At 39.6% G+C, this 24,356-nt stretch overlaps 1 protein-coding gene across 2 annotated transcripts in view; it reads right to left on the bottom strand.

Annotated features, from left to right (window-relative positions):
• Nucleotides 1-560: 560 nt before the first annotated feature.
• GLCCI1 (glucocorticoid induced 1) overlaps nt 561-24,356 on the bottom strand; it is an 82,743-nt gene continuing 58,947 nt past the window's right edge. For both annotated transcript variants that reach the window (XM_059712401.1, XM_059712400.1), the window contains exons 5-8: nt 18,871-19,023; nt 17,056-17,266; nt 4,578-4,698; nt 561-3,442 (exon numbers count right to left, since the gene is read on the bottom strand). In XM_059712401.1, coding sequence (XP_059568384.1) covers nt 3,094-3,442; nt 4,578-4,698; nt 17,056-17,266; nt 18,871-19,023 — 834 coding nt within the window. In that variant the 3' untranslated portion in view covers nt 561-3,093. The remainder of the gene's footprint in view (nt 3,443-4,577; nt 4,699-17,055; nt 17,267-18,870; nt 19,024-24,356) is intronic.

The following is a 24,356-nucleotide window of genomic DNA, read 5'->3' as shown; positions in this document are numbered from 1 at the left end:
GGTAAACTACTTCTCAACGTGGTTTGTTTTTGCTTTCAGGACACACGATCTATCATGAGCCCATTTGGGTAGCGGGACATAATGTCAACACTCCATTGTTCTGTAAAGCTTTTCTCCCTCTTACCCTGAATCTAAACATAAATAAAAGGAGTAGAAAATAAAAATGTTTTTTAAACTATAGCTTTCGTTGCAAGAAATAGGTAACTTTTTCTGAGGTGATTTCATCAAACTTAAAACAATAACCTGTTCCCACCAACAGTTCTTAGGTATAAAATAATAACGTGGGAACAATGTTGTCTCTATTTCAGGTGCTCGGAGCTGGGAGCATTACAGAGACTTGGAACTTTAGACATCTAGCTTCTTACCTTGTGATGGAAAGTGTGTAAATTAAATGTCAGGAGGAAAGCAGGCTGCGGAAACCTGACCCAGTTGGAGTCCCTCAGCCCCAGAGATGCAGGTCGGGAACCGGTGAGCACCGCAGATGGCCACCACCCTGCACCCAGTTCCTCTGACGGGTGAGAAGCCAGCCTCCCAGTGTTTCCAAAGATGGATGTGAACTGTTCCTCTTTTACTAATAACTTTATTTAAATAAGACACAGGAACTTCTATACTGAAAAAATACAAAACAAAAGCCACACATTTCCTTGTGTAAAGCCATATTGATGGTAACTCCAATACTGTTTACCGCAGTGGCTAGGATTAAACAGTACAACTATATACAAAATTTAAACAATTTCTGACAAATTTCTACAGCTGGATGTAGGATACATTTGAGCTCAACAACTTCCTGGAAATTTATATGGCAAAGCATAAGCTTTAACACATTTGGTTCAAAACGTTCATATAGGCTAAGAATAAATGTACAACACAATTAATATTCAGTTTATCATGAGAAAATAAAAGCACATATCACTATAAATATCGTACATCAGATTTCATCACCAGGAAAGCATATTCAGTCCATCTTTTGGAAATTGATATTGATACTATTGCATCTTATTTGGACAAAAGCAGAGCATAAGATCAACACGTGGGTAATGCTAAACCAGGTATCAGAAGTTAATGGAGCTCATATTTATCTTACAGAACTAAGAATTTTCTCCCTTTAACCATAATCTACAAAATATAGTATTTTCATCAAGGCCTGAGATTATTAGGGTTAAAGGTGTCTGCTTGCTGAAGAGATTGTTTAAAAAGGTTCCCCTGTGAAAATGGCAAAAGTAAACTGAGTCTTTTCCCATGACAGTCTCCTACAACGTAACACTGACTAATTTAAAGGAGCCAGAATGCGCCTTCAGTAGAGAATATTACTGCAAACTTTGGTGGAAAGAAGAAAATTGGAATCATGACAAAATAATACACAGAATACATACACACACAAACACATACACATAGATGCCATTTCTTTAAAAGAAAAATCAATGGTGTTGCTTTCATCTCTACCGTCTCTTCCTTCTCCAACCTCCTTAGAAAATAACAACCTGGGAATGACTGAAGGGAACTGCAACGTTCCAGTAGCTGTAGGCATCTTGTTCCCCTAACTCTTCAGAAAACCGTGCCCTATACTTAAGGTGCAGATGGAAACAACTCTACGTTTTATTAAACTGAAAGCAATGGAATGAAGATACAAAACTTCCCTTTGCTTTTGGATCCTCTCTTTGTGTGACAGAAAACAATGTCTGAAAGTCGGGCTCTTCCCCTGAGCAGTTGGGAGCATCTGGGGCCCTGTTCACACTGCGCCGAGAAGTCAAGTCTGCAAGGTCAAGGCTATTTACTTGGGTTTTTGCATGACCAAAATACCAACAGAACTATTCATGATACTACGAGAGAGGCTTAAATGATCCAGCGTCAAACTACTGCTTTTGTCAGTCATCAACTAACCTCTAACTCCTGTGGCATTAATTCTGAGACCTACACATTCCCTCTCTACATGAATGTCACTCATGCACCTGAACTGCTTGAGGAAGATAATAACCCCAAGCGTGTCCTTTTTAAACCTGCGAATTAAAGACTCTCCAAAAGGGAAACTAGACATTTACATGCCTTAGATAAAACAGTAGCGTTTCATTACCTGATGGCCAACATAAACAAACAAATCTCAACCACTCCCTGTGAAACTTCACTCGTTCTGAATTTAAACCTAGACATTCTTGCCTTTAAATTCCATCACACACAATGTGGAATGTTTGTGTACAGCCTGGTACTGGACACTGTATATGCGACACCGAACAGTCATTAACTGAGCAACACCTGAACTTTAAAAAAAAAAAAAAAGCCACGTTTACACACATTGAGACCATGAATGCAACAGCTGTTTTCCTGGTAACCACATGACAGGAGTGATGTCAGACACCCTGGGTGTGCTGGTCCTCATTTCCCCCAGGTCCAGGATGACCGTTCTCCTAGGGCTGAATGCACTTCTTATTCTAAGGAAGTGGAATGTAATGAGGAAAGGGAAATGCGTAAAACAAGGAAAGGCAAAGAGTGATGTTCCCTCTTTAGCTTTTTAGCTGTGAAATAGTTAATATCCCAATATGATATACATTCCAAGTTACCTGAGTTTAGACTTCAACTGAAGTACCTGAAGCTAGGCCATAGGGTGGGCACTGTGCAACTGTTGTGGCCATTATTTTATTTTATTTTTTGCATTGTATGTATTACTGAAGTTAGAAACAAACACCTGGATCGATTGTAAACATAATCCTGAAGTACAGTATTTTCCATAGGACAAAACACAGCAAGACATTTTCTATTTAGACAGGCAACTTTTTGATATAGAGCTTATTTATACTGAAGAATTTGGAACAAAACACAGGACACAGTACTAATCTGTCAAACATACTATGAAATGCATAGTCTCCACTTAAAATGCTCAGTGACACACATTTTGCAAGCATTGCTGCTTTCCACAAAAACTGCTGAAGAGGAGTTCCATCCCTGCCAAGATCAGTGTTAAGAGATACTTTACGATGCTGCTAAGTAGCTTGTTGTCGGTGGTGGCATTCAGAAAGTTTGTCACTCCATGCAGGTAGACATCTGAGACCTGGTTCCTAATCCGTGGACGGTCCCGTAGGGCCAGCCCCCGCGGCGGCATTAGATGACCACGTAGTTCTGCCCAGAGACGTGCTCCTCGCCCTGCAGGTCCTGCAGGAGCTGCGGGGGCTGCTGGGATGGCTGCGGGATGGAGGAGGCCTCCGTGGAGCCCGCGCTGGTGTCATCAGAGAGCGACGTGAAGGAGACCCGGGAGGAGAGCTGCTCCACGGTCAGGGTGGCCAGGCCTGGGTTCTGGGCAGAGCTGGGAGAGTTCTTGAGCATCAGCTCAGAGGCGGGTAAGAGAGGGCCCAGGAGCTTCACAGGACAGAAAGCTGATCCCGTTGGGATGAAATTAACCTTGTTTTTGTCAGGACATGAAAAGAGAGGGGCTGAGAGAGGCTGACGAGACCTAAAACCATAAAACAAAATGAGGTTTACTTACAATCACGAAAAAGTTGAGCACTTTCTGAACTAATTGGAGTCTCTAAAACAGCTAAAATGTGAATGGCAGGGGATGAGTTAAGTGTACAGAGGGGTAAACATCTTCCATAGCAAAGTCAGCTGGCAGATCCTGATGTACACAGCACCGAAGTGGTATGTGGGCAGACAAATCTTCCCAGAGGTCATTCGTTTGCTTTCAAGCATTTAGGGACGTGGAAACACCTCTCACATTACAGCTGAAGACCATGCTCAGTTGGAAAGCTCTTTCTTTTAAGAAAAAGTATACTGGGAGAGGATTACCACACCGTTTCCTCCTTTTTCTGCATCTCTATACATACTTTCAACTAACACAGATCAGAAAAATAAAGTTTCAGTAGCTCCTCAAAGAGCCAGTCAGCCCAACAAAGCAGGGTCTGCAAGCCCTTCCTCTCCTCCCATGCCCAGAACCTAAGCCATCCTCCCCTACAGGCCGGGCTGTCCCCGCTACATGCAAGGGCACAGCGGCCTCCGCCGCACACCTGCACTGGGCACAGGGATGATTGTACTTTTTTGCCCAAGAGCCACACAGGTTGTTGGTTTTTTGTTTTAGCTATTCTGCCAAGTAGTTACAGTATGAACTTTTCCTTTAATTTCTAATGTGCACATATTGAAATTTCAGGAAGAAAAAATCTGTAAACAGAAAGTCTGGTGACTATACATGGTACATGTGTCCACAGGGAAGAAGACTGGCTTCCTCTGGCTGGTGGTCACTGCCATCAGATGCACCACGCATGGTGCTGATACTAACTCTGCTGCTCATGGTCTTTGTGTTAGCCACCTACATCCCCACAGCCTCGGAAGGGAGCATTCTGAACGACTGAACATCGAGCTTTTAGCTAGTAAGGATGAGTTCCCAAGTTTCTTTTGTATCAGCTTACATATTCCCAGCATACAGCCTCCGCTTCTCCTTTAATAAGCTCTCTTTTGCCTATTCGATTCTCCTTTCATAATTCTGAAATACATTATCAGCTGGATGGAGTAGTTGATTCATCTGTAATCAACTGGTCTCAGTAAAAAGCTTTACAGCTTTGCAGATCCCAGCTGATAGAAAAGACATTACTTACGCCATTTCCTCAAAGACCTTCACTCGCTCACATCCCTCGGGGGGCTCCCGTTTGAACATGTAGCTGTTGTTTGGTTTGGGAGATGAAGCATACTTGGGTAACGGTGAGCTACTCCCACTGTCTGTAAATTTAAAGCAGTTATATTAACTATTGATTGAAAGCTCTTTTCAATTAAATTTGATTTCCAAACAAGCAGCCGTTTGCACAATTTATCCACTATGGCCCCTTTGCTTCTGCCACAGAGCTTCCTTCATGGCACAGCTATTTCTAACACCCTTCTGTAGTACATTTCTTATACAGAAAAGCTTCAACGCAACAGTAATCTGCCACTCCACGAAACATAGAAGGATGATATTTGGGTCTAGAAAAATGCGTTCTGAATAAAGTAGAGCTGTAGTCCTGAAAACAAATGCATTATTATGTATTGCAAAATGTAAATGAATGGCATAATATGTGTAAGTCATACAGAAGAATTACAAGAGATTGTAATACAGGGTTCTCTATGTTTTCTAACTGTCCAACCAATGCAATTGGAAATTTTAGTATGTGGAATAATCTTCGCTAGCTCTTGGCAGAAACGTTACTTTTACTAAGCATCATGAGTAATATGTATGCAGGGGAAAAACACAAGTTTGTAACACAATGTCTTTTCCCTTCAGCCCACCATGAAAAAGTAATTTGCTCAGGATTTTGCCTTGAAAATGCCTGTATAAAAGGACTTTCTTAGCACAATTTGTATTTTTGCTACTGGAAGCATGAGAAATCTAAAAACGTCTCTACCTAACATGTTTTCTTCATATTTTGACCAAAAAGAAAATGGTCTTATTCATGAAAAGCTGTAAAATCTATATGTAATTTCTTCCTTTCCTATCTGGCAAAGGATTTTGGAAATTCAAATCCACCAAAATGTGTCATTATCTCTGTGAGATGCCAAGCTGTAAAGTCAGTAACATGCTTGTATAAATACAATAGTCCCATTTAAACAAATTCTGACTTAATGGAAACCCAATCCCCCCTGCTAAAATACTAAGCACATGATCTAGTGAAATGTATTATTTTCATGCATACTCTGAAAGATGGCATTTGCACCATAATTACATTAGTCACAATTTTGATAAGTTGCTTTAGTTTAGGATACAGAACACAGTCTAACATTCAGAATCTGAGTAATAGGGATGTTTTATCATTATTAATGAAGTATAGTACATGCTTAGAAAGTAGACCCTTCAGGCACACTTATAGTGTATTTGGTGGGAGATTCAAAGAGCTTCTATGTTAGTCCTGGGAACAAGATGTGTGCTTGCATTTGAATGTGGCTGTATCTCTGGCTGGGAAATCACTGCTTTGGAAAATAAGGCCACACTACTGGGAAACCTAGAGAAGCACATAGTTTCTCCATCACTACTGTTACGTGTGTCCCTACAGATTACGCGGAGTTTCTTGGAAATAATCAAGTCTTAGAATTAAGTTGGGTGTCTTCACATACCACACAGATTTGCGGATTGTCTTAGATTCAACACTTATACTATATTGCTTAAATAAATCTCCTGGGGGGGGGGTATGAATTTCTCTCAGGAAGATGCCAAGTATCATTAACCTGATTAGAGTCTGAGTTTGCTGCTCTCTATTTGAGCTAGGCTAGACCAAAAAGACTGGTCCGCAGTAAAAAACGGGTGAGAATGAGGCCAGTAATACCAAAAATATAGCTTGACCTTGCTTTGCTATCCAAACAGCAAGCCCTGCAAAGGAAATAGAGAAGAAAGCAGATAGAGCATGGGATGCCTCCATGCAGATAACTGTTGGTAATAACAGAGCCCTCCGGGTGTGCAGAAGTGGCCCAAGACCATGGGCCCCATGCCGTTAAAAGCCTTTCTGCCATCAGCAGGGGTGTGACCTTGTCAGTAGCAAGCAAGGATTCACCCTATTGTCATGTAAGAAAAATCATGTTGGCCACTGTTACAATCTGTGTTCTATTTCTTATTACATCACTAGGCCTACCTACAATACTTCTCTCATGCTTTATCGATGATTTCAAGGGACTTTCCCAGAATTGAAAGTTCCATGTGAGTTGAATGATCTACAAAATTGATTATCTTCCTGTTAACTATCTATAATGAATTAAATGGTTTTTCTTCTTGAAACTTTTCTAATTTCCAATTTCTAAAAATTGCTACATGAAAATGGTACTATAACATCTTCAGGCAGAAAGCCACATGGAACTTAAGCACATCATTATAGTCCTAAAAGCCTGTTCCTTCTCTGATACTCACTGCCTTATTAGTGGTGGTAATCATTTTCCACAACTCCCAAGCTAGAGCTCTGCCTTTATCCTCATCTCACACAACTAAGCAGCCACCAAATGCTGCTGCTGACCCTTCTTCCGTCCCTTCTTCCAAGTCCCCTGCCCCCACCCTCCCTCCTCCACTTCTCCCTACACCTGGGGTTTCCCAACTGAGGTGCACAACACAACTTGCTGACAGGCAAGAAGAAAATATTAGAACATTTATATATTCACTTTATATCTTTGAAAATATGAAAGGAAGTTTTGCCAGCACATATTTAGTTTGGGGATTGGATTACACATAGATAACTTGGAAATATATGAATTTGTATTATGGGCACAGATGAAAAATTGTTGAAAAGTGTGTGTAATAAATCAAGTTTGGAGACCACAGGACTAGGCTCGTACAACAGCATCTTGGCTAGTACTCCTGCTTCTCTCTCCAGTTCTATAATTCCACCCAAGTTATGGTCCGAAAGATAGAGCCAGTCATGTCCTTTAGCTTACAAAAGATCTTTGCTTGGCTCTTCATTTCTCTTCCCCAGGCACCCAAGGCCCTTTAAAAAGTAGCTGCTTCTCCACCTCTCCACGTGCACTGCTTTCTACCTACTCCCCACCATTCACCCCTGTGCTCCAGCCACGCAATTTCTTACTGTCCTCCACGCACCAGGCCCTTTCACGCTGAATGCCTGTACTCCTCCTGCAAAGGCAGCAAGAAGTAGTGTCAAGCAGTAGAAGATTTTTGTTGGCATGTGGACTGGATAGAACTTAAGTCACTTCATTTCTCTAAGCCTTAGACTCCCCATTCTTAATATAAAGACAACATCCCTACTCATAGGATTATGGCAATATTAAAGGAGATAACACAGGTAAACCATCTGAGCACATTTAATCACCTTAACAATGCTATGAGGCAGGACCATCATTATCCCTAATTTACAGGCGAGAAAACTGAGATACAGAGAGGTTGAGTAACTTGCCCAAGGACACATGGTTAGTAAGTGACAGAGCAGGGATTCAACAGGTGAATCTAAGTCAGAGTTCATTACCGTTAGGCTCTCTGCCAAAGTTCTGATCTATCTCAATTCCACTGTCCTCATTAGAGACATGAGGTGACCAGAATATCAAGGTCCACCCAAGTCTAGCATTCTGTTTCTAATTAAAATCTTATAGCTCAGGTAACGGCTTTATTAGGTCTGCCTTCTGTTAGCCTCACAAAGAGATAGAGTGGAAGGAACGGCCTCTGTGTGTTGATATTTATTCTGAGAGTAAAACAGAAGATAATGGGACAAAAATTCAACAGGTCCCCTTTTCCTCTAGTCTGGCTGATACCCTATTTTCTCTCCAGTCAGAAACAGAGTTGAAGATGTGACGGGTTTTAGCAAAGGTACTTCCTTTCCCCTAATTTCAACAGGAAACAAAGCTTCATGTCTTCTTCCCCACCAAAGGCCTATCAATAGGTTCACATAATCTTAGTTTTTTTGTTTGTGGGGAGGTGAGGAGAGAGAGGATCACACTCTTCCTGAACATTCAAAAGCCAAACACATACAATTTAACAACTTAACAAAAAAGACACTAGTAATTTCAACACAGCTATAAAAATATATCCTTAAAAATGGACATGCCACGAAGAAAGCTCTTAAAGGATTACTCAGAAAGTCTCCACTAAGCACCACTCTGCTAGACACTACTCCACTTGCTAAGGATAAAGCAACAAGCAAAATAAAGTTACCTGCTCCTGCTAGAGCTCACATTCTGCTAAATGTAGCATCTGCCATTGCTACAAATTGTGAACATTTTCCGAAAGTAGGGAAAAGGCATTTATTTACTGGATGTTCCTATAAGCTGTCAGAATAGGAATATACATAATTTTAGATGTTATCTTGAAAAATAGAAATAGGAAAGATGACGTCAGAGACATAATTCTAAAACAAATCAGTTTTTTAAAACAGCAGCTAATATTTATTATTTATTTAAATTAAATTTATTGGGTGACATTGTTTAATACATATTATTAAGTGTGTAATTCTATAATACATTATCAGCACATTGCACTGTGTCTCACCCTCCAAAGTGTAGTCTCCTTCCGTCACCACTGATGCCCCTTTACCCTCTTTATCCCCCTCCACTTCCCTTCCACCCTGGTAACCACCGTACTATTGCCGGTGTCTAAGAGTTTGTTTGCTTTGTTTGTTCTGTTACTTTAGAAGAGATCTGCTTTACCCTGTGAGATAACTCCTTTGTTGGAACTGAATCTCTACACTCCTTGTAATTTCACCACCAAGAGGTTCTTCTAGGAGAATAAGCATCCTGGAACCATATGGGAAGAATCCTTTCATAGAGAAACCAATTCACGCTCAAAAGCAGTGATGGGCAAGATGTAGTGGCTAAAAGAAGTATATCAACATATCTATTTTCACAAAATAAACCACAAAAAGTGCTCCAAAAATCTTGGCTGATTAGGCTATCTGGAAGATAGAGGGTTAAAGTATGGTAAGGGTAAAGGTCAAAAAAGATTAAGAAGTAGAGTCCTAGAGATCAATCAAATAGAGTTAAAATGTATGTAGAAAGGAATTAGAAGATATTAAAAATTCAAAGTTTGCCTAGGGTCAAACCCAAGACCCTGAAAAGACAAGAGAATACTTTTTTTTTCTCTCCTGTGAATAAGGGCTGCTCAGTTCTAACACCCAAAAAGTTTAACAATATTAATATTTATGAGTCAAATCACAGTATGAGTTAAATAGGCTTTTATGCATTGGTCTTAGGAAACTCCATCCACATAACATATGTTGTTCCTGCGGGAAAATATAGTTTATATTCCAAATAACCAATTTATGGGCTCTTGGAATACAGCTCTCCATAGTTGGATTGAGTAGAACTTTTGAGTCGACTTAGATTACAATAATCAATGTTTCCACTATATCTTGCAAAACTGCAGAATGTTATAACAACTGCTTACGTGAACTGTGCCAAAGACCAACTATAAGTGGCAGACTGAAGTCTAGATTTTGTGGCTTGCCCAGCACCGGTTTGGCTACCATCAAGGAACACTGACAGAGCTGCTAAGGGAACTAATATTTTTACGCTGTCATCCGTATTATATAAATGACTATTCTCCTCCCTTGCATTTGGGGCATGATAATGTGGAAGAATTTAGCAGACTCTCAGGATATATTCTGAGGCTGTCAAGATGAGAGCTCTTATTCTGTTTTTTAAGATAGGCCTGTAGAGCTATAAACTTCCCTCTCAGGACTGCTTTCAATGTGTCCCATAGGTTTTGGATTGTTGTGTTTTCATTGTCATTAGTTTCCAGGATGTTTTTAATTTCTTCTTTGATCTCATTGGTAACCCAATCAATATTTAATAGCATGCTATTCAGCTTCCAGGTGTTTGAGTATTTTGGGGTGTTTTTATTGTAGTTTATTTCTAATATTATGCCATCGTGGTCTGCGAAGACGCTTTTTATGATTTCAATCTTCTTGAATTTGGGGATACTTTGCTTGTGACCCAATATGTGTTCTATTTTTGAAGATGTCCCATGAGCACCTGAGAAGAACGTATATTCTCTGGCTTTGGGGTGAAGTGTTCTGAAGATGTCTATTAAGTCCATCTGATCTAGTGAGTCATTTAGGATTGCTGTATCTTTGCTGGTTGTTTGTCTATAGGACTTATCCAGTGCTGTCAATGGTGTATTAAAGTCCCCTACTATGATTGTATTGTTGTCGATCTCTCCTTTGATATTTTCCAGGAGTTTTTTTATGAATTTGGGTGCTCCTACATTGGGTGCATATATGTTTACCAGGGTTATATCTTCTTGTTGTATTGATCCCTTTAGTATTATGAAGTGGCCTTCCTTATCTCTTGTTAAGGCCTTCACTTTGAGGTCTATTTTGTCCGATATAAGTATTGCTACCCCAGCTTTCTTTTCCTTTCCATTTGCCTGAAAGATATTTTTCCATCCTTTCACTTTCAGTCTGTGTGAGTCCCTTCTAATGAGGTGGGTTTCTTGTAGACAGCAGATGTATGGGTCATGTTTTTTTTATCCATTCAGCCACTCGATGTCTTTTGGTTGGAGCATTTAGTCCGTTTACGTTTAAAGTTATTATTGAAAGGTACTTGTTTGTAGCCATTTCTTTTTTTGTGTGGCTGTTTTCTTTCTGAGCTTTTTATTTCTTATTTTTATACCAGTCCCTTTAGCATTCCTTGCATTGCTGGCTTGGTGGTGACAAACTCCCTTAGCCTTTTTTTGTCTGTGAAGCTTCTTATTTCCCCTTCAAGTTTGAATGATAGCCTTGCTGGATAGAGTATTCTTGGATTCAGCCCTTTGCTTTGCATCACTTTGTAAATTTCAGTCCATTCTTTTCTTGCCTGATGTGTTTCTGTTGAGAAGTCATTTGACAATCTAATGGGAGATCCCTTGTATGTAACTTTCCGTCTCTCTCTTGCAGCCTGTAAGATTCTCTCTTTGTCCTGAACATTTGCCATGGTGATTATGATGTGTCTTGGTGTGGGTCTTTTCGGGTTCACCTTGTTTGGGACTCTCTGGGCTTGTGTGACTTTTTTCTTCCCCACCTCAGGAAAGTTTTCTGATATTATTTCTTCGAGTAGGTTTTCTAATCCTTGTTCATCCTTCTGTTGTTCTGGTACTCCTATTATTCGTATGTTGTTTCGTTTCATGTTGTCCCAAAGCTCCCTTAGGCTCTCCTCCTGTCTTTTTTTTCTCCAATTGCAGTACATTTTGGGTGTGTTTTGCTTCCTTGTCTTCTAATTCACTAATTCGGTCCTCCGCTTCTCCTAGTCTACTGTTGATACTTTCAATGGAGTTTTTCATTGCAGCTATATCACTCTTCATTTCTTCTTGGGTCTTACTTAGGTTGTTGATTTTTTCATCTGTGTCTTCTAGCTTCTTCCATATGTTATCGATTTTTTCATCTGTTTCTTCTAGCTTCTTCCATATGTTATCGATTTTTTCATCTGTTTCTTCTTGCTTCTTGCAGAGGTTGTCGATTTTTTCCTCCATCCGGTTTATGCACTCTAGGATCCTTATTCTGAATTCTTTATCTGTCATGTTGCATGCCTCTGTATTACTTAGCTGCTTTTCTGGAGAGTTCTCCTTCTCTTTCCTTTGGGGGTTTCTTTGTCTACCCATGTTTGAGCTCACTGACATATCTAGACGTTGAGTCGTTCAGTGGTTGCTCCCTTGGTGGCAGTGACTCCTTGGTCTGTGGTTGCTCTTCGGGCGGTTGCGGTAGCAGCTGCTCTTCAGTTGGCAGCAGCTCCTCTGGTGGGTGCTGTTCACAGCTGTGGTGGCTCTTCCGGCTGGTGGGGCGAGGTTTCACGTACAGCTGCTGTTCCTCAGCAGAGGATGTGGTGCTCAGGAGGTTGCTGTTGCTTGGATCTGCTGCGTTGATTTAAAGGCACAAAATACAACACAACAAGGCACCACGTACCAGGCACTATACACAAATATATTCACGATATTAATAACCCCAATTAAAGGTGACCACCTGAATTAAGAGAATTAGGGGATAAGGAAGAAGGAAGAGAAAAAGATAAAAGAGAGAAAGGAAAAGAAAAGTAGGGACCAAAAAAAGGGAGTGCAAAAATGAAATTGGGAAAAAGGAAGGGGGAAAATAAAAGCAAGAAAAGAAAAGAAAAAAAAAAGAGCGAAAAGAGAGAATGAAGTGGAAGAGGGGAAGAGACTTTTTATATGAGGAGAATACTCCTATAGAACAGCCATTAATCCCAACAAATTCCAGCAACAGCTCCCTGGATATGAATGCAAACTAGAAACAACCAATAATATAACGATGAAAATAGAATGGTGAACACTAATCCCAAAATAAAATAAAGAAAAAATAAAATGGCACTTTAAAAAATGGTAAAATGGTAGCAGTAATAATACTGGTTAAAAATAATAAGGTAGTAATTAAAAGGGTAAAATCAGGTGATGGAAAAAGAAGAAAAGAAAAAAAAAAGAACAGAAAAAAAAGAATGAAAAAAAATTGGTTTCTTAGTTAAAAAGTGAAAAAAGAAAAATAATTGCAGTAGTGAATGTCCTTCGTTTCTTCTATTCTTCAGTGTGGCTCGCCTTAGACCTTCCAGGTATTCAGGAGAGTGTTGAGTTTCCCTGCGATATACTGTTCCTCTGTGTTGTAAACCACAGTCCTTATTTTAAAGCATGCCGCATTTATTTCCCAGACTGCCTTATTTTGTGTTTAGCAAAGAGTCAGTTTGTGGGTCAGCCTCTGGGTGGCAGTGTTCTGGGGTTGGCCTCTGAGGCTATAGGGCCCCTCTGTCCAGTGGAAGTTCACTGCCCAGAGCTGACTGCGTAATAGTTAGTTACCAGCGCTATGTTGTTGCTGGGATTGAAAATCCCCCTATAGGCCAGACCCTGTTAACTCCCAGGGACTGATCAGGTTATCTTAATCCTTGATCTCGTACAGGGTGGAATCTGGGTGTGGCTGTGCTCCTTGCCTGGGGGCTGGGGGGAGGAGTCTCATTCTCCGGAGAGGGTGGGTGCCCCAGTCCTGGGCTCAGGGGTGTCTCAGCACTCAATTCACTACCACCTCTCCCGGCTCCCCCTCTTTCCCCAGTCTCTCCCCAGATTCCACTCCTCAGCACACTCTCCCTCTCTTCAGCACAGGTGAGTGTCTGTATCCGAAATGTCCCATGAACAGGATTCAGTGTAAACAAACAAACAAATGCCGGCCTCGGAAACGGGGAAGGCTTGGTTTCTGTAAGCTTCTTCTCTTACCGGGACTGCATGGTCAGGTCAGCTCTTCAGGCTGCCCCCTTTAGGCTCAGTCCTCTGTGATCACAGAACCCAGCTCTCAATTTCCCTGGCAGCGCCAGGAATCCCGCGGTTCTCCTTTCCCCCCCGTCAGGGGCTGTGCCTGTCCCAGGGGACACGGCTGTCTGCCACGCGGTCTGCCTCCGACTCTCTGGGCTCAGAGGTCTGGCAAACTTTCCTGCCCAAATCCCTGGTTTTTTTTTTACCTTTCCAGGGGAGTTCTGCTCTTCCCGGCTGCAAACCCTCTCACCAGCTGAGCAATTTCGCCAATTCGGTGTGAGTGTTACTAGCTTCAGCTGCTCGCTCCATTTGCTCCGGGACACGACCTGGGACACGTCTGCCTATATCGCCGCCATATTCGAGAGCTCTTATTCTGGATCCCTGAATGCCCTCCCCCCCCCACACACACAGACACACACATACCACACATAGACACACACACAGACACACACAGACACACACAGAGACACACACACAGACACACACAACACACACACAGACACACACACAGACACACACACACACACGCCAAAACATGAAAGCAGTCTCTCCAAGCTGGGCCTTTCTCCATAGTCAGAGTGTTTCTGTCCTGGTGCTACAACTGCAATCACCCAAGAAAAAACCAGCAGGCTAACCAACTAATACTACTTTAGAGGTCTCAGATGACACAGGACTCATGGAGAAGAGCTGCTAGACAGAGGCAGAAGTAAGTGTTGAATAGAGGAGTGCCGGAAGAAGCACCAGCTCACCTCTCATTAGAACGCATATTCCAGTGGTGTCCCTCCCCTCCTGTGAATGCTACCAAGGCCCCAGGATGTCTGAACTGGCTAGTCTACCACAGAACTGAACAACATGGGGGTGCTCCAAATCAATCCTAGTTGACTACAACATTATAGAATCAATTCTGTTTTCATAGTTAATGATGTAAACCTGTTAGAAACCTATTAAATTTCACTTTTTTCTTTACTGGAAATATACGGAAACAAAAGAGCAATTTACGTTTTATTGCAAAAAATGACAAGTATAAGATAAAATAAGTACCTTTAAAAAAATCACCAGAATTTAGACTGTACATAGAGATCTGACCTCCCCACCCCCATAAGGTATCATTTTGATTCATTCACACCAGATGTTTATTGTTGTATTGGCTGTTGTCATTTTTTTAATTTGACAATCTAAGAGGGAAAAGAGGTCAGTGTCCCTGACTAAATGTTTTAAAAATTCTTGTAGCAAACTGGTTGAAAATTGCTGTTGTAGAGAAAAAGTTTGCACTGGGGAGATAATAATAATGATTATTATTTTTATAGCAGCAGCTACCATTTATGGAATCCTTGAGAATTAATGCAAGGTTTATGCCCCAAACTTTAAGGACTCAAGTCCATTCCTGTGTGTCAACGCACTCAGGTGTTAAGAGTGCTCCCTGCAGAAGACCTTGCAGTGCAGGAAAGTGGCATGAATATACCTTCTCATAAGAACACAGATTGTAAGTCTTCAGGAAAAAAAGGCATTAAAGAACATATACGGTTTTAAACTTCGAATCGAACTGCAGAGCCCCAGATTTATCTGTCTCATGGAATACAGACACTTATAGAGTCCTGAAGGCAACCTCACAACCAGTGAACCAAGATGGAACTCATCTGTCAACTTGTTAAAATATGTCCTTTGTGGGTCAGCGTCTCTTAGTTACCCCGAGTATTAAACTTAAAAAGAAGAAAACAAAACTCCAAAATTAATTGTCTAGTTATACTGTCACTATTATGTTTACTTTTCATTTTAAACCAACTATAAGTCCTAATAAGCAGCAAAAGTGGTCAATCTGAAACATACTTATCTTTTCTATGGGTGTTAACAAAGAATATGGGCTTTGGCATCAATCAGACAGACCTGTTTTGCCATTTACCACCTGTGTAGCTTAAAACATGTTTAAAGTTATTTCACACTTCCATTTACCTTCAAAACAAATGCTCCTACTAGAAGCAAAGTGTTTTCTTGATTGTTCTACTGAAAATGCTACAAGGGAGTGATTAAAGACATTTGCTCTGGTAGGATGCCTCAGTGAGATGACAGTTTCCTGGTCTAACATCCTACCAATTGAAGACTTCCCACTTGAAGCAAAGATGCCTTAGGTGCTATCCTGATCAATACAACCTTAATGGGGTAAGGGAGCTCATAAGGCTTTCAGAAAGGAAAGGGCAAAAAGAAAGGAGAGAACCGCTGAGATCTACCCACGGAAATAAGAGCAGAGGACAAAGTCCAAAGTAGGTTCCATTTAAATCTCAGCAGACAGTCAGGCATAATGATGAATGAAAGAAGCCAGACACAAAATGCCATTTCACTTCTAGGAAATATAGTAACACAGACAAACTCGATTATGGTGATGAAAGTCAGAATGGTGGTGACTTCCAGGTAGAGGGGAAGGATACCGCTGGGAAGGGGGCTGAGAGGCTCTGGGGTGCTAAACATTCTAAATCTTGATCTGCATCCACTTACAAAAATTCATTGCACTGAGCACTTAAGATCTGGGCACTTCACATGTAAAAATATCTCAAAATGAAACCAATTAAACTATTAAAGGGAGGTGGGGGGGTGTCAAGTCAGGACAAGGACCATAAAAATCCTCTAAGACGCTCTATACTTTAATTTTTCTATGTTTTTTAATTTTTATTGCTTAGGACCTATTTTTCTACGGTGAGAAGCAATGAATGTGTTTAGAATAATTTCAGTGTTTCTTTGAAAGTAGCTAGGAAGGTGGAAGCTGGGCAGTCTTTGTTGCCTTCTCCGTCTAGGTCTGAGAGGGCCAGAAACTGAAACAAGAGACTGAGCACAAGAACATGGGAAATGGTTTGGGCCTAACAAGCAACAAAAAAAAAAATCCCAGAAGTTCTGTGCTCTTATTAGTGCTATCAATAATTCATGTATACAACATAATATAATCCCTGATGTCCTGTAGATAATGTATTAAACTTTATCTACTTGGTTAAAAAATATACTCATTCTTCCAACAGTATTTTTAGAAATTATTTCTTCCCAAAGTAATCTGATTATGCAGTCTAACTAGAGGCACAAGAAATAAAGACTCTACCATAACCATCATTAACTCTGGGCAATACCAAAGAAAAACCTGTGTCATTTGACATGAAGCTGTACACAGCCCATTTTACAGCTTTCATTGGCTCTCAGAATCATGTGCTGTGCTTCTCTGACACATTTATGGAAGATGTTTGTAAGAGTCACAAAGAAGGGAATATGTAAAACCAATGAACAAACAACCCTAGGTTAATCAATCCTTTACAATCCCACCACTCAACAAAAGAAAAAAAAATGATGCAATGGTCTAAGGCAAAGGAAGTGTGAGCAAGGCCCTGTAACAAACCCTCTATTGAGGTGGGTGGTGTCATTCTTACCTTTATCACGATCGTAGAGTAAATCTTCGGTTGAGCAAGGGCTACCGTCCTGGGATTCTGGGGGACAGAAGGGGGAGACACAGGGCGAGTGGCTGCTGCAGCTGCTGCTGCGCTCCTGGACAGAGGGGGTCTGAGTGTCGATGCTGCGTGTGCTGCTGCTCCGGTAGTGAGCAGGGAGCGGAGCTCTTCGGCCGTCTGGAATATCCAAAGGCTGCAGGAGGAATAACCATTACACATGTGAATGACAGTGCATACTCTCGCTTCACACAGAAAACACATGGTGTTTCCTCTGATGTCATATTCCACTATCAGCATCAGTGATTCTTATGAGAATAAAGGCAACAATCTTGTGTCTTAAATTCTGCATGTTACCTTTATTGAACAAAAAATTCCTTTCATTCCCCAAAGTTTTTAGGGTTCAAAGTACTATGGGTAAATTGTCTTTAAAATGACGCAGCACTCAATATGTATTGTAGGTCAGCATTTCCACAATATCCCCCAAGGATAGAGACTTCTTTTAACACTGAATCCCGAATGCCAAGTACAGTGGGGCCTTGACTTACGAGTGTCCCGACTAATGAGTTTTTACTGGGTCTGGCACACAGCGAACATTCAGTAAATTTATACTGAATGAATTCATTGAACTGCTCACGAAATCACTTTTACTTGCCAATAAGAACTAAAGTCTAATATTCACAAGTATACATTTTTCTGTTTGTTCTTTCTTATTTTAATTTTGAAGGCCAGGAACAAACAATGTTTTCTATTTCCTTTGCAAATTACCCAAATTTTCTAATAATGAATGTGAGATATTTCCAAATAATACTTCTAATAAGGGCCTTTTATTTAGAAAATAAAGAATTTACAAAGAACTTTTACAATTCAATAATTGAAAAATAACCTAATTTTAAAATGGGGCAAAGTATAGACAATTTTCCAAAGAAGATGCACAAATGGTCAATAATACATGAAAAGAAGTTTAACATCATTAGCCATCAGGAAATGCCTCTCAGTCCCAATGACGAGATACCATTTCACATCCACTAGGATGGCTAAAATAAAACCGATAATTTCAAATGTTGGTGAAGATGCAGAAATTAGAACCTTCATACACTGCTGGTGGGAATGTAAAATGGTGCACTGCAGCCACTCTGGAAAACAGTCTGGCAGTTCCTCAAAAGGTTAAACAAAAAGTTACCATGATACCATACCAACAATACTACCCTAGGTATAAACCCGAGAGAGATGAAAACATTATGCTCACATGAAAACTGGTATATCAATTTCATAGCAGCATTACTCATAATAGCCAAAAAGTAGAAATAATACCAATGTTCATCAACTGATGACAGGATAAATAAGATCCAGACACAACCGACTATTATTTGGCAATAAAAAGGGATGAAGCACTTATACATGTTAAAACAGAAGAGAAACTTCTGACAAGTGGATAAAAAAAGCAGTTACAAAAGGCTACAGAGTACATGCTTGCATTTATATGAAATGTCCGGAACAGGCAAGTCCTTAAACAGAGAAGGTAGATCTGTGGTTGCCTAGGGCTGGGACCATTGGAGGGAAATGAGGGATGACTGCTCAAGGGTATGGAGTTTCTTTTTGGTGATGAAACGCTGCAAAATCAATTGTACAGATGGTTGCACAACTCTGTGAATATGCTAAAAACCACTGAATTGTACACTTTAAACATGTAAACTTTATGGTATGTGAATTACATTTAAAACTGTTACCAAAAAAGAACTTTTGAGACAGTTAACAATATTTTTTTAAAAAGAATTCAAACATTCCATGTAAACTTACCTTGGACACTTCCTCCTTCCCATTATTTTCCTTAATGAATACCTTCTCTAACTCAGGACTTATTCCTTCTACATTGTAGGGCACACGTGAAACAGCTGATTTTGGCACTGATATATTTGACAGAGGCATAGGGACTGATCTTGATCCAGTAGCCTACAAATCAGAAGATAAGGTAGTACCAAATTATTTGTGGTCAAAGAAATCAAAACTAAAGAGTATGGAAAATTTGAAATTAGAAACACAATGACCTTTCAAAACAATGTAAGTTCAGATACACATACAGAAATTTAGGTTCTACTATAAGGAATGTAAAAATCACAATCAAAATAATCCGTTATGCAAGTATATAGGTATGACTGCATGTATAATGTATATACTTTGTTTTTGTTTTTTTACTTTAAATTCTTTATTAGTTAAGGTATTACAAATGTGTCCTCATCCCCTCCATTAACCCCCATCCTTCCCCCGCCCCCCGACTCATGCTCTCACCCTCCTGTTGTCCATGTCCATTGGTTTGGCTTATATGCATGCATATAAGTCCTTTGGTTGATCTCTTCTCCTTACCCCCACCCTCCCCTACTTTCCCTCTGGGGATTAATAGTCTGATCGCTGTTTCTCCGTCTTTGGATCTGTCCTTGTTCGTGCAAATACAAATATTGTATTTGTTCCCGTTTTGTTTTTTTACTTCAAAATAAGATATGTGCACTGTGCATAGGAAGTTGTTCATAGTTTTTTTTAAACTATAGTCCAGCCCTCCAACAGTCTGATGGACAGTGAACTGGCCCCCTGTTTAAAAAGTTTGAGAACCCCTGGTCTATGTTGTTCTCTATAGTCCACAAATGAGCGAGATCATGTGATATTTATCTTTCTCTGACTGGCGTATTTCACTTAGCATAATGCTCTCCATTTCCATCCATGCTGTTGCAAAAGGCAAGAGTTCTTTCTTTTTTACTGCAGCGTAGTATTTCATTGTGTAGATGTACCACAGTTTTCTAATCCACTCATCTGCTGATGGGCACTTAGACTGTTTCCAAATCTTAGCTATGGTGAATTGTGTTGCTATGAACATAGGGGTGCATATATCCTTTCTGATTGGTGTTTCTGGCTTCTTGGGATATATTCCTAGAAGTGGGATCACTGGGTCAAATGGGAGTTCCATTTTTAGTTTTTTGAGGAAGCTCCATACTGTTCTCCACAATGGCTGCACCAGTCTGCATTTCCACCAGCAGTGCAGAAGGGTTCCTTTTTCTCCACATCCTCTCAACACTTGTTGTTTGTTGATTTGTTGATGATAGCCATTCTGACAGGTGTGAGGTGATACTGCATAGTCATTTTGATTTGCATCTCTCATATAATTAGTGACTTAGAGCATGTTTTCATGTCCTCTTTCAAAAAGTGTCTATCTAGGTCCATTGCCCATTTGTTGATTGGATTGTTTATCTTCCTATTATTTTCATGAGTTCCTTGTAAATGTTGGAGATTAAACCCTTATCAGTGATATCATTGGCAAATATGTTCTCCCATGTAGTGGGTCTTCTTGTTGTTTTGTTGATGGTTTCCTTTCCTGTGCAAAAGTTTTTTATTTTGATGTAGTCCCATTTGTTTATTTTCTCTTTAGTTTCCATTGCCCTAGGAGCATTAACAGAGAAGAAATTCCTTCGACATATGTTTGCTATTTCGCTGCCTATGGATTCCTCTAGTATTTTTATGGTTGCCCGTCTTACGTTTAAGTCTTTTATCCATTTTGAGTTTATTTTTGTGTATGGTGTGAGTTGGTGGTCTAGTTTCATCTTTTTGCATGTATCTGTCCAATTCCCAACACCATTTATTGGAGAGACTGTCTTGACTCCATTGTATGCTCTTGCCTCCTTTGTCACATATTAATTGGGCATAGTGCTTTGGGTCAATTTCTGGGTTCTCTATTCTATTCCATTGATCTATATGTCTGTTCTTGTGCCAGTACCAAGCTGTTTTACGAACAGTGGCTTTGTCATACAGTTTGATATCTGGTATTGAGATCCCACCTACTTTGTTCTTCTTTCTCAGGATTGCTGCAGTTATTCGAGGTCTTTTTTTATTCCAGATGAATTTTTGGAACGTCTGTTCTAGATCTGTGAAATATGCCGTTGGTAATTTAATGGGGATTGCATTGAATCTATAGATTGCTTTGGGTAGTATGGACATTTTGATGATGTTGATTCTACCAATCCATGAACACAGATGTATACACTTTTAAAGTAGAATAGCAGACATAATCTTTGGCACTGTTTAATTTTTACCCTGTTCCATTTTTACTGAAAAAGCATAGTTGAAATCATGTAAGTTAAGTATACCATGTGACTCTACTGTTTTGTGTGTGTGTGTGTGTGTGTGTGTGTGTGTGTGTGTGTGTGTGTGTTTGTGTCTGTCTGTCTCCTGCACTGAGACAATTACTTGCAAGTATTTTCTATTTCCATTTTGTCAGTCATTTAAGAAAACCTCAGCCATTTAGGTTTAATTTTAGGCATGTTATATTTTTCATTATTTATATAACATTATTGCCAGAAGTATATATTTGGTTTCTGCCCTGGTCCCTAACACAAAGTTCCTAAAATTCTTGTAATTTCCTGAGTGATAGGAGTGCCAATTAGCATCTTTTGTTCCAATATTTATTTTTTGACCCCAGATCCTGACACAGAGCTCCTAAATTCCTTGGAATTTCCTGGGTGGTAGGAGCCAAGAGTCTTTTTTGTTCTAATGAGACAGCTCTTAGTAGGCTCCTAAATACCTTCAGAATGGGGGCCTGTCACTAGAAAGACCAAGCTTTGATTAGAAGCTTGAAACTTTTGGCGAGTCCCACCCTGCCTCATCCTCTCAGGAAGGGAGAAGGGATGAAGACTGAGTTAATAGTGGATCATGCATATGTGATGAAACCTCCATAAAAAACCCCTGAACTATGGGTTCAGATACCTTCCAGGTTGGTGAACACATAGCCATATCCACCAAAGGGTGACATACCCCAACTTCACGGGGACATACGTGCCTGCACTGAGGATCTCCCAGATCTTGCCCTATGTTCCTCTTCATCTGTATCCTTTATTATACAATTAAAACACACCAATAAATGTGTTTCTTTGAGTTCTGTGAGCCATTACAGCCAATTATTGAACTGATGAAGGGGTTGTGGGAATCCCTTCTTTATAGCCAGTTGGTAGAAGTACAGAAGACAATTTGGGACTTGCAACGGCATCTGCAGGTGGGGGCAGTCTGGTGAGGCCGAGCCCTTCACCAGCGGGGCCCCTATGCCAACTCTAGGCAGTTAGTGTCAGAATGGAATTGTGAAACTCTTAGTTTGTATTTGAAGAGTTGGTGAATGGGCTGGTGTGGAAAACAACCCCACACATTTGGTAGAACATTATAAGTAGAGGGTACGGAAGTTCACATTTAAGAGAAAAGTACTGATTTTATGTTTATATTTTATGTAATCATCTCATTAAGTTCTCAGTTTTTATTATGAAAAAATATAATCATCAACATAATTAAACAGAATAGCATAATGAATCCTCAGGTGCACATCATCAAGCTTCAAAAATTAAAACAAGTGCCAATTTTGTTTTATCTAAAATCCTTTTTTTTTGTTGTTCTTAGAGTATTTTAAAGAACATTCACCTCTCACCTACAAAAAGTTCAGTGTGTATAACAAAAGATGATTATTTTTACACATAACCAAATGCCAAAAAGCTCTGTGTAAATTGGGAACAAGCACATAATTCTTTTATGTTAAGTCAACAAGTCAACAGATCTACTATAAATGCATTGGGGTCTTACAGAAAAGATGCTTGAAATAAACAAAGTAAGAATAATATTTTAATTCTATCAGATTAAGGAGAAAAAGGAAGTCATATGTGAAATTTCACTTCAAATGTCTGAGGCTTGCTTGGCAATTGCAAGTTTTTTTTACAGCTCTGATGAAGTATAAATGGTGGACAATAAAATCCTCCCATTTTAAGTATGCAGTTCATTAAGCTTTGTAAATATACACAGCCATCCAATTACGAGTATAATCACATTTAGAACCTTCCATCATTCTGAAAAATTCCCTAGGGCCTCTCTGTAGTCAATTCCTAACCCTAATACTTTCTGTCTCTATAATTTTGCCTTTTTGAGAATTTAATATAATGAATCATATAGTATGCAGTCTTTTGCTCCTCACTTTTTTCACTTAGCATGTTTTTGAGATTCAACCATCTAAGTATCGGTAGGCCCTTCCTTTTACTGCTAAGTAGCATTACACTGTATAGATATATGAAATGTTTATCCATTCACTAGCTGATGGATATTGGTTTGTTTCCATTTTTTCACTCTTATGAATAATGCCTCCATGAACATTGCTGTATAAATCTTTGTGTGGACATGTGTTTACTTCTCATGGACAGATACTAAAGAGTGGAACCGCTGGGCTGTATGGTCAGTGTATACTGAACTTTTGAAGAGAATGCCACATTGTTTTCCAAAGTGGCTGTACCATTTTGTGTCCCCTCGGCCCTGCCGCAAAGTATAGCTCTTCTAGTTGTTCCACATCTTCATCAATATTTGATATTGTCAGTATCTTCCATTTTAGCTGTCCTATCATTAGTTTTAATAGTTCAGTTCATTCACTTTGATTTTCTAAATATATAATATTGTATGCAAATAATGATATCAATTATTTCTTTTTTTTCACTGCTCTGTCTAGAGCAATGGTTCCCAACCTTTTCTTGGCCATGCCCCACCTAAGCATCTCTGAAATCCTGATGCCCACCCCTCCGTGATATATTATTCAAAAAGTGAATTCCTATTCACATGGGGGAAGCCTAAAAGGCCATTAACTTGGTCTAAACAAGCTTCCAAAGAACATGGCATCCATGAAAGAGAAAAATAAAGGAACAGACAGTTGAAGTACTGAGGAAGAAATCACTATGAAATTGTTAAAAAAAAATAATAATATGAAGTGATTTGAAAAAACTAGCAAATAAAGTTTCAAAACATATAATAGAAAACTGAAATGCATAAATATGTCAATATCTGTATCTATATCTATAGATATAGATATATACTGTATATGAGACCTCCAGAACCATAAGACATGCAAAAAATTCACTGTTCATAATAACTCATTCTCAAACTGCCCCCCTTAAAAATCCAATTGCCCCCCTGTAGGGCATGTGCCCCATGTTGGGAACCACTGGTCTAGAGCATCTATATATTAGCAAATAATATCAATAATTACAGACATCTATGACTTGATTTTTATTATAACAAAAACACTTCCAATATTTTATTAGTAAAATCTCACAATACGTGCAGTTAGTCATATTAAGATATACCCTATTTTTAAGAAAATTTTATCATACATGAATACTGAGTTTTTATGAAGAGTTTTTTTAGCATCTATTTTGACCTCCTGATGCAATGAATGTAACTAATACATTCCGTAATGTTGAATCATCCTCACATTTGTGAAACAA

Source organism: Myotis daubentonii, chromosome 10 (genome assembly GCF_963259705.1).
Source record: "Myotis daubentonii chromosome 10, mMyoDau2.1, whole genome shotgun sequence".
In the NCBI taxonomy this organism is placed as follows: Eukaryota; Metazoa; Chordata; class Mammalia; order Chiroptera; family Vespertilionidae; genus Myotis; species Myotis daubentonii.
This window is presented reverse-complemented; position numbering and strand designations above follow the sequence as displayed.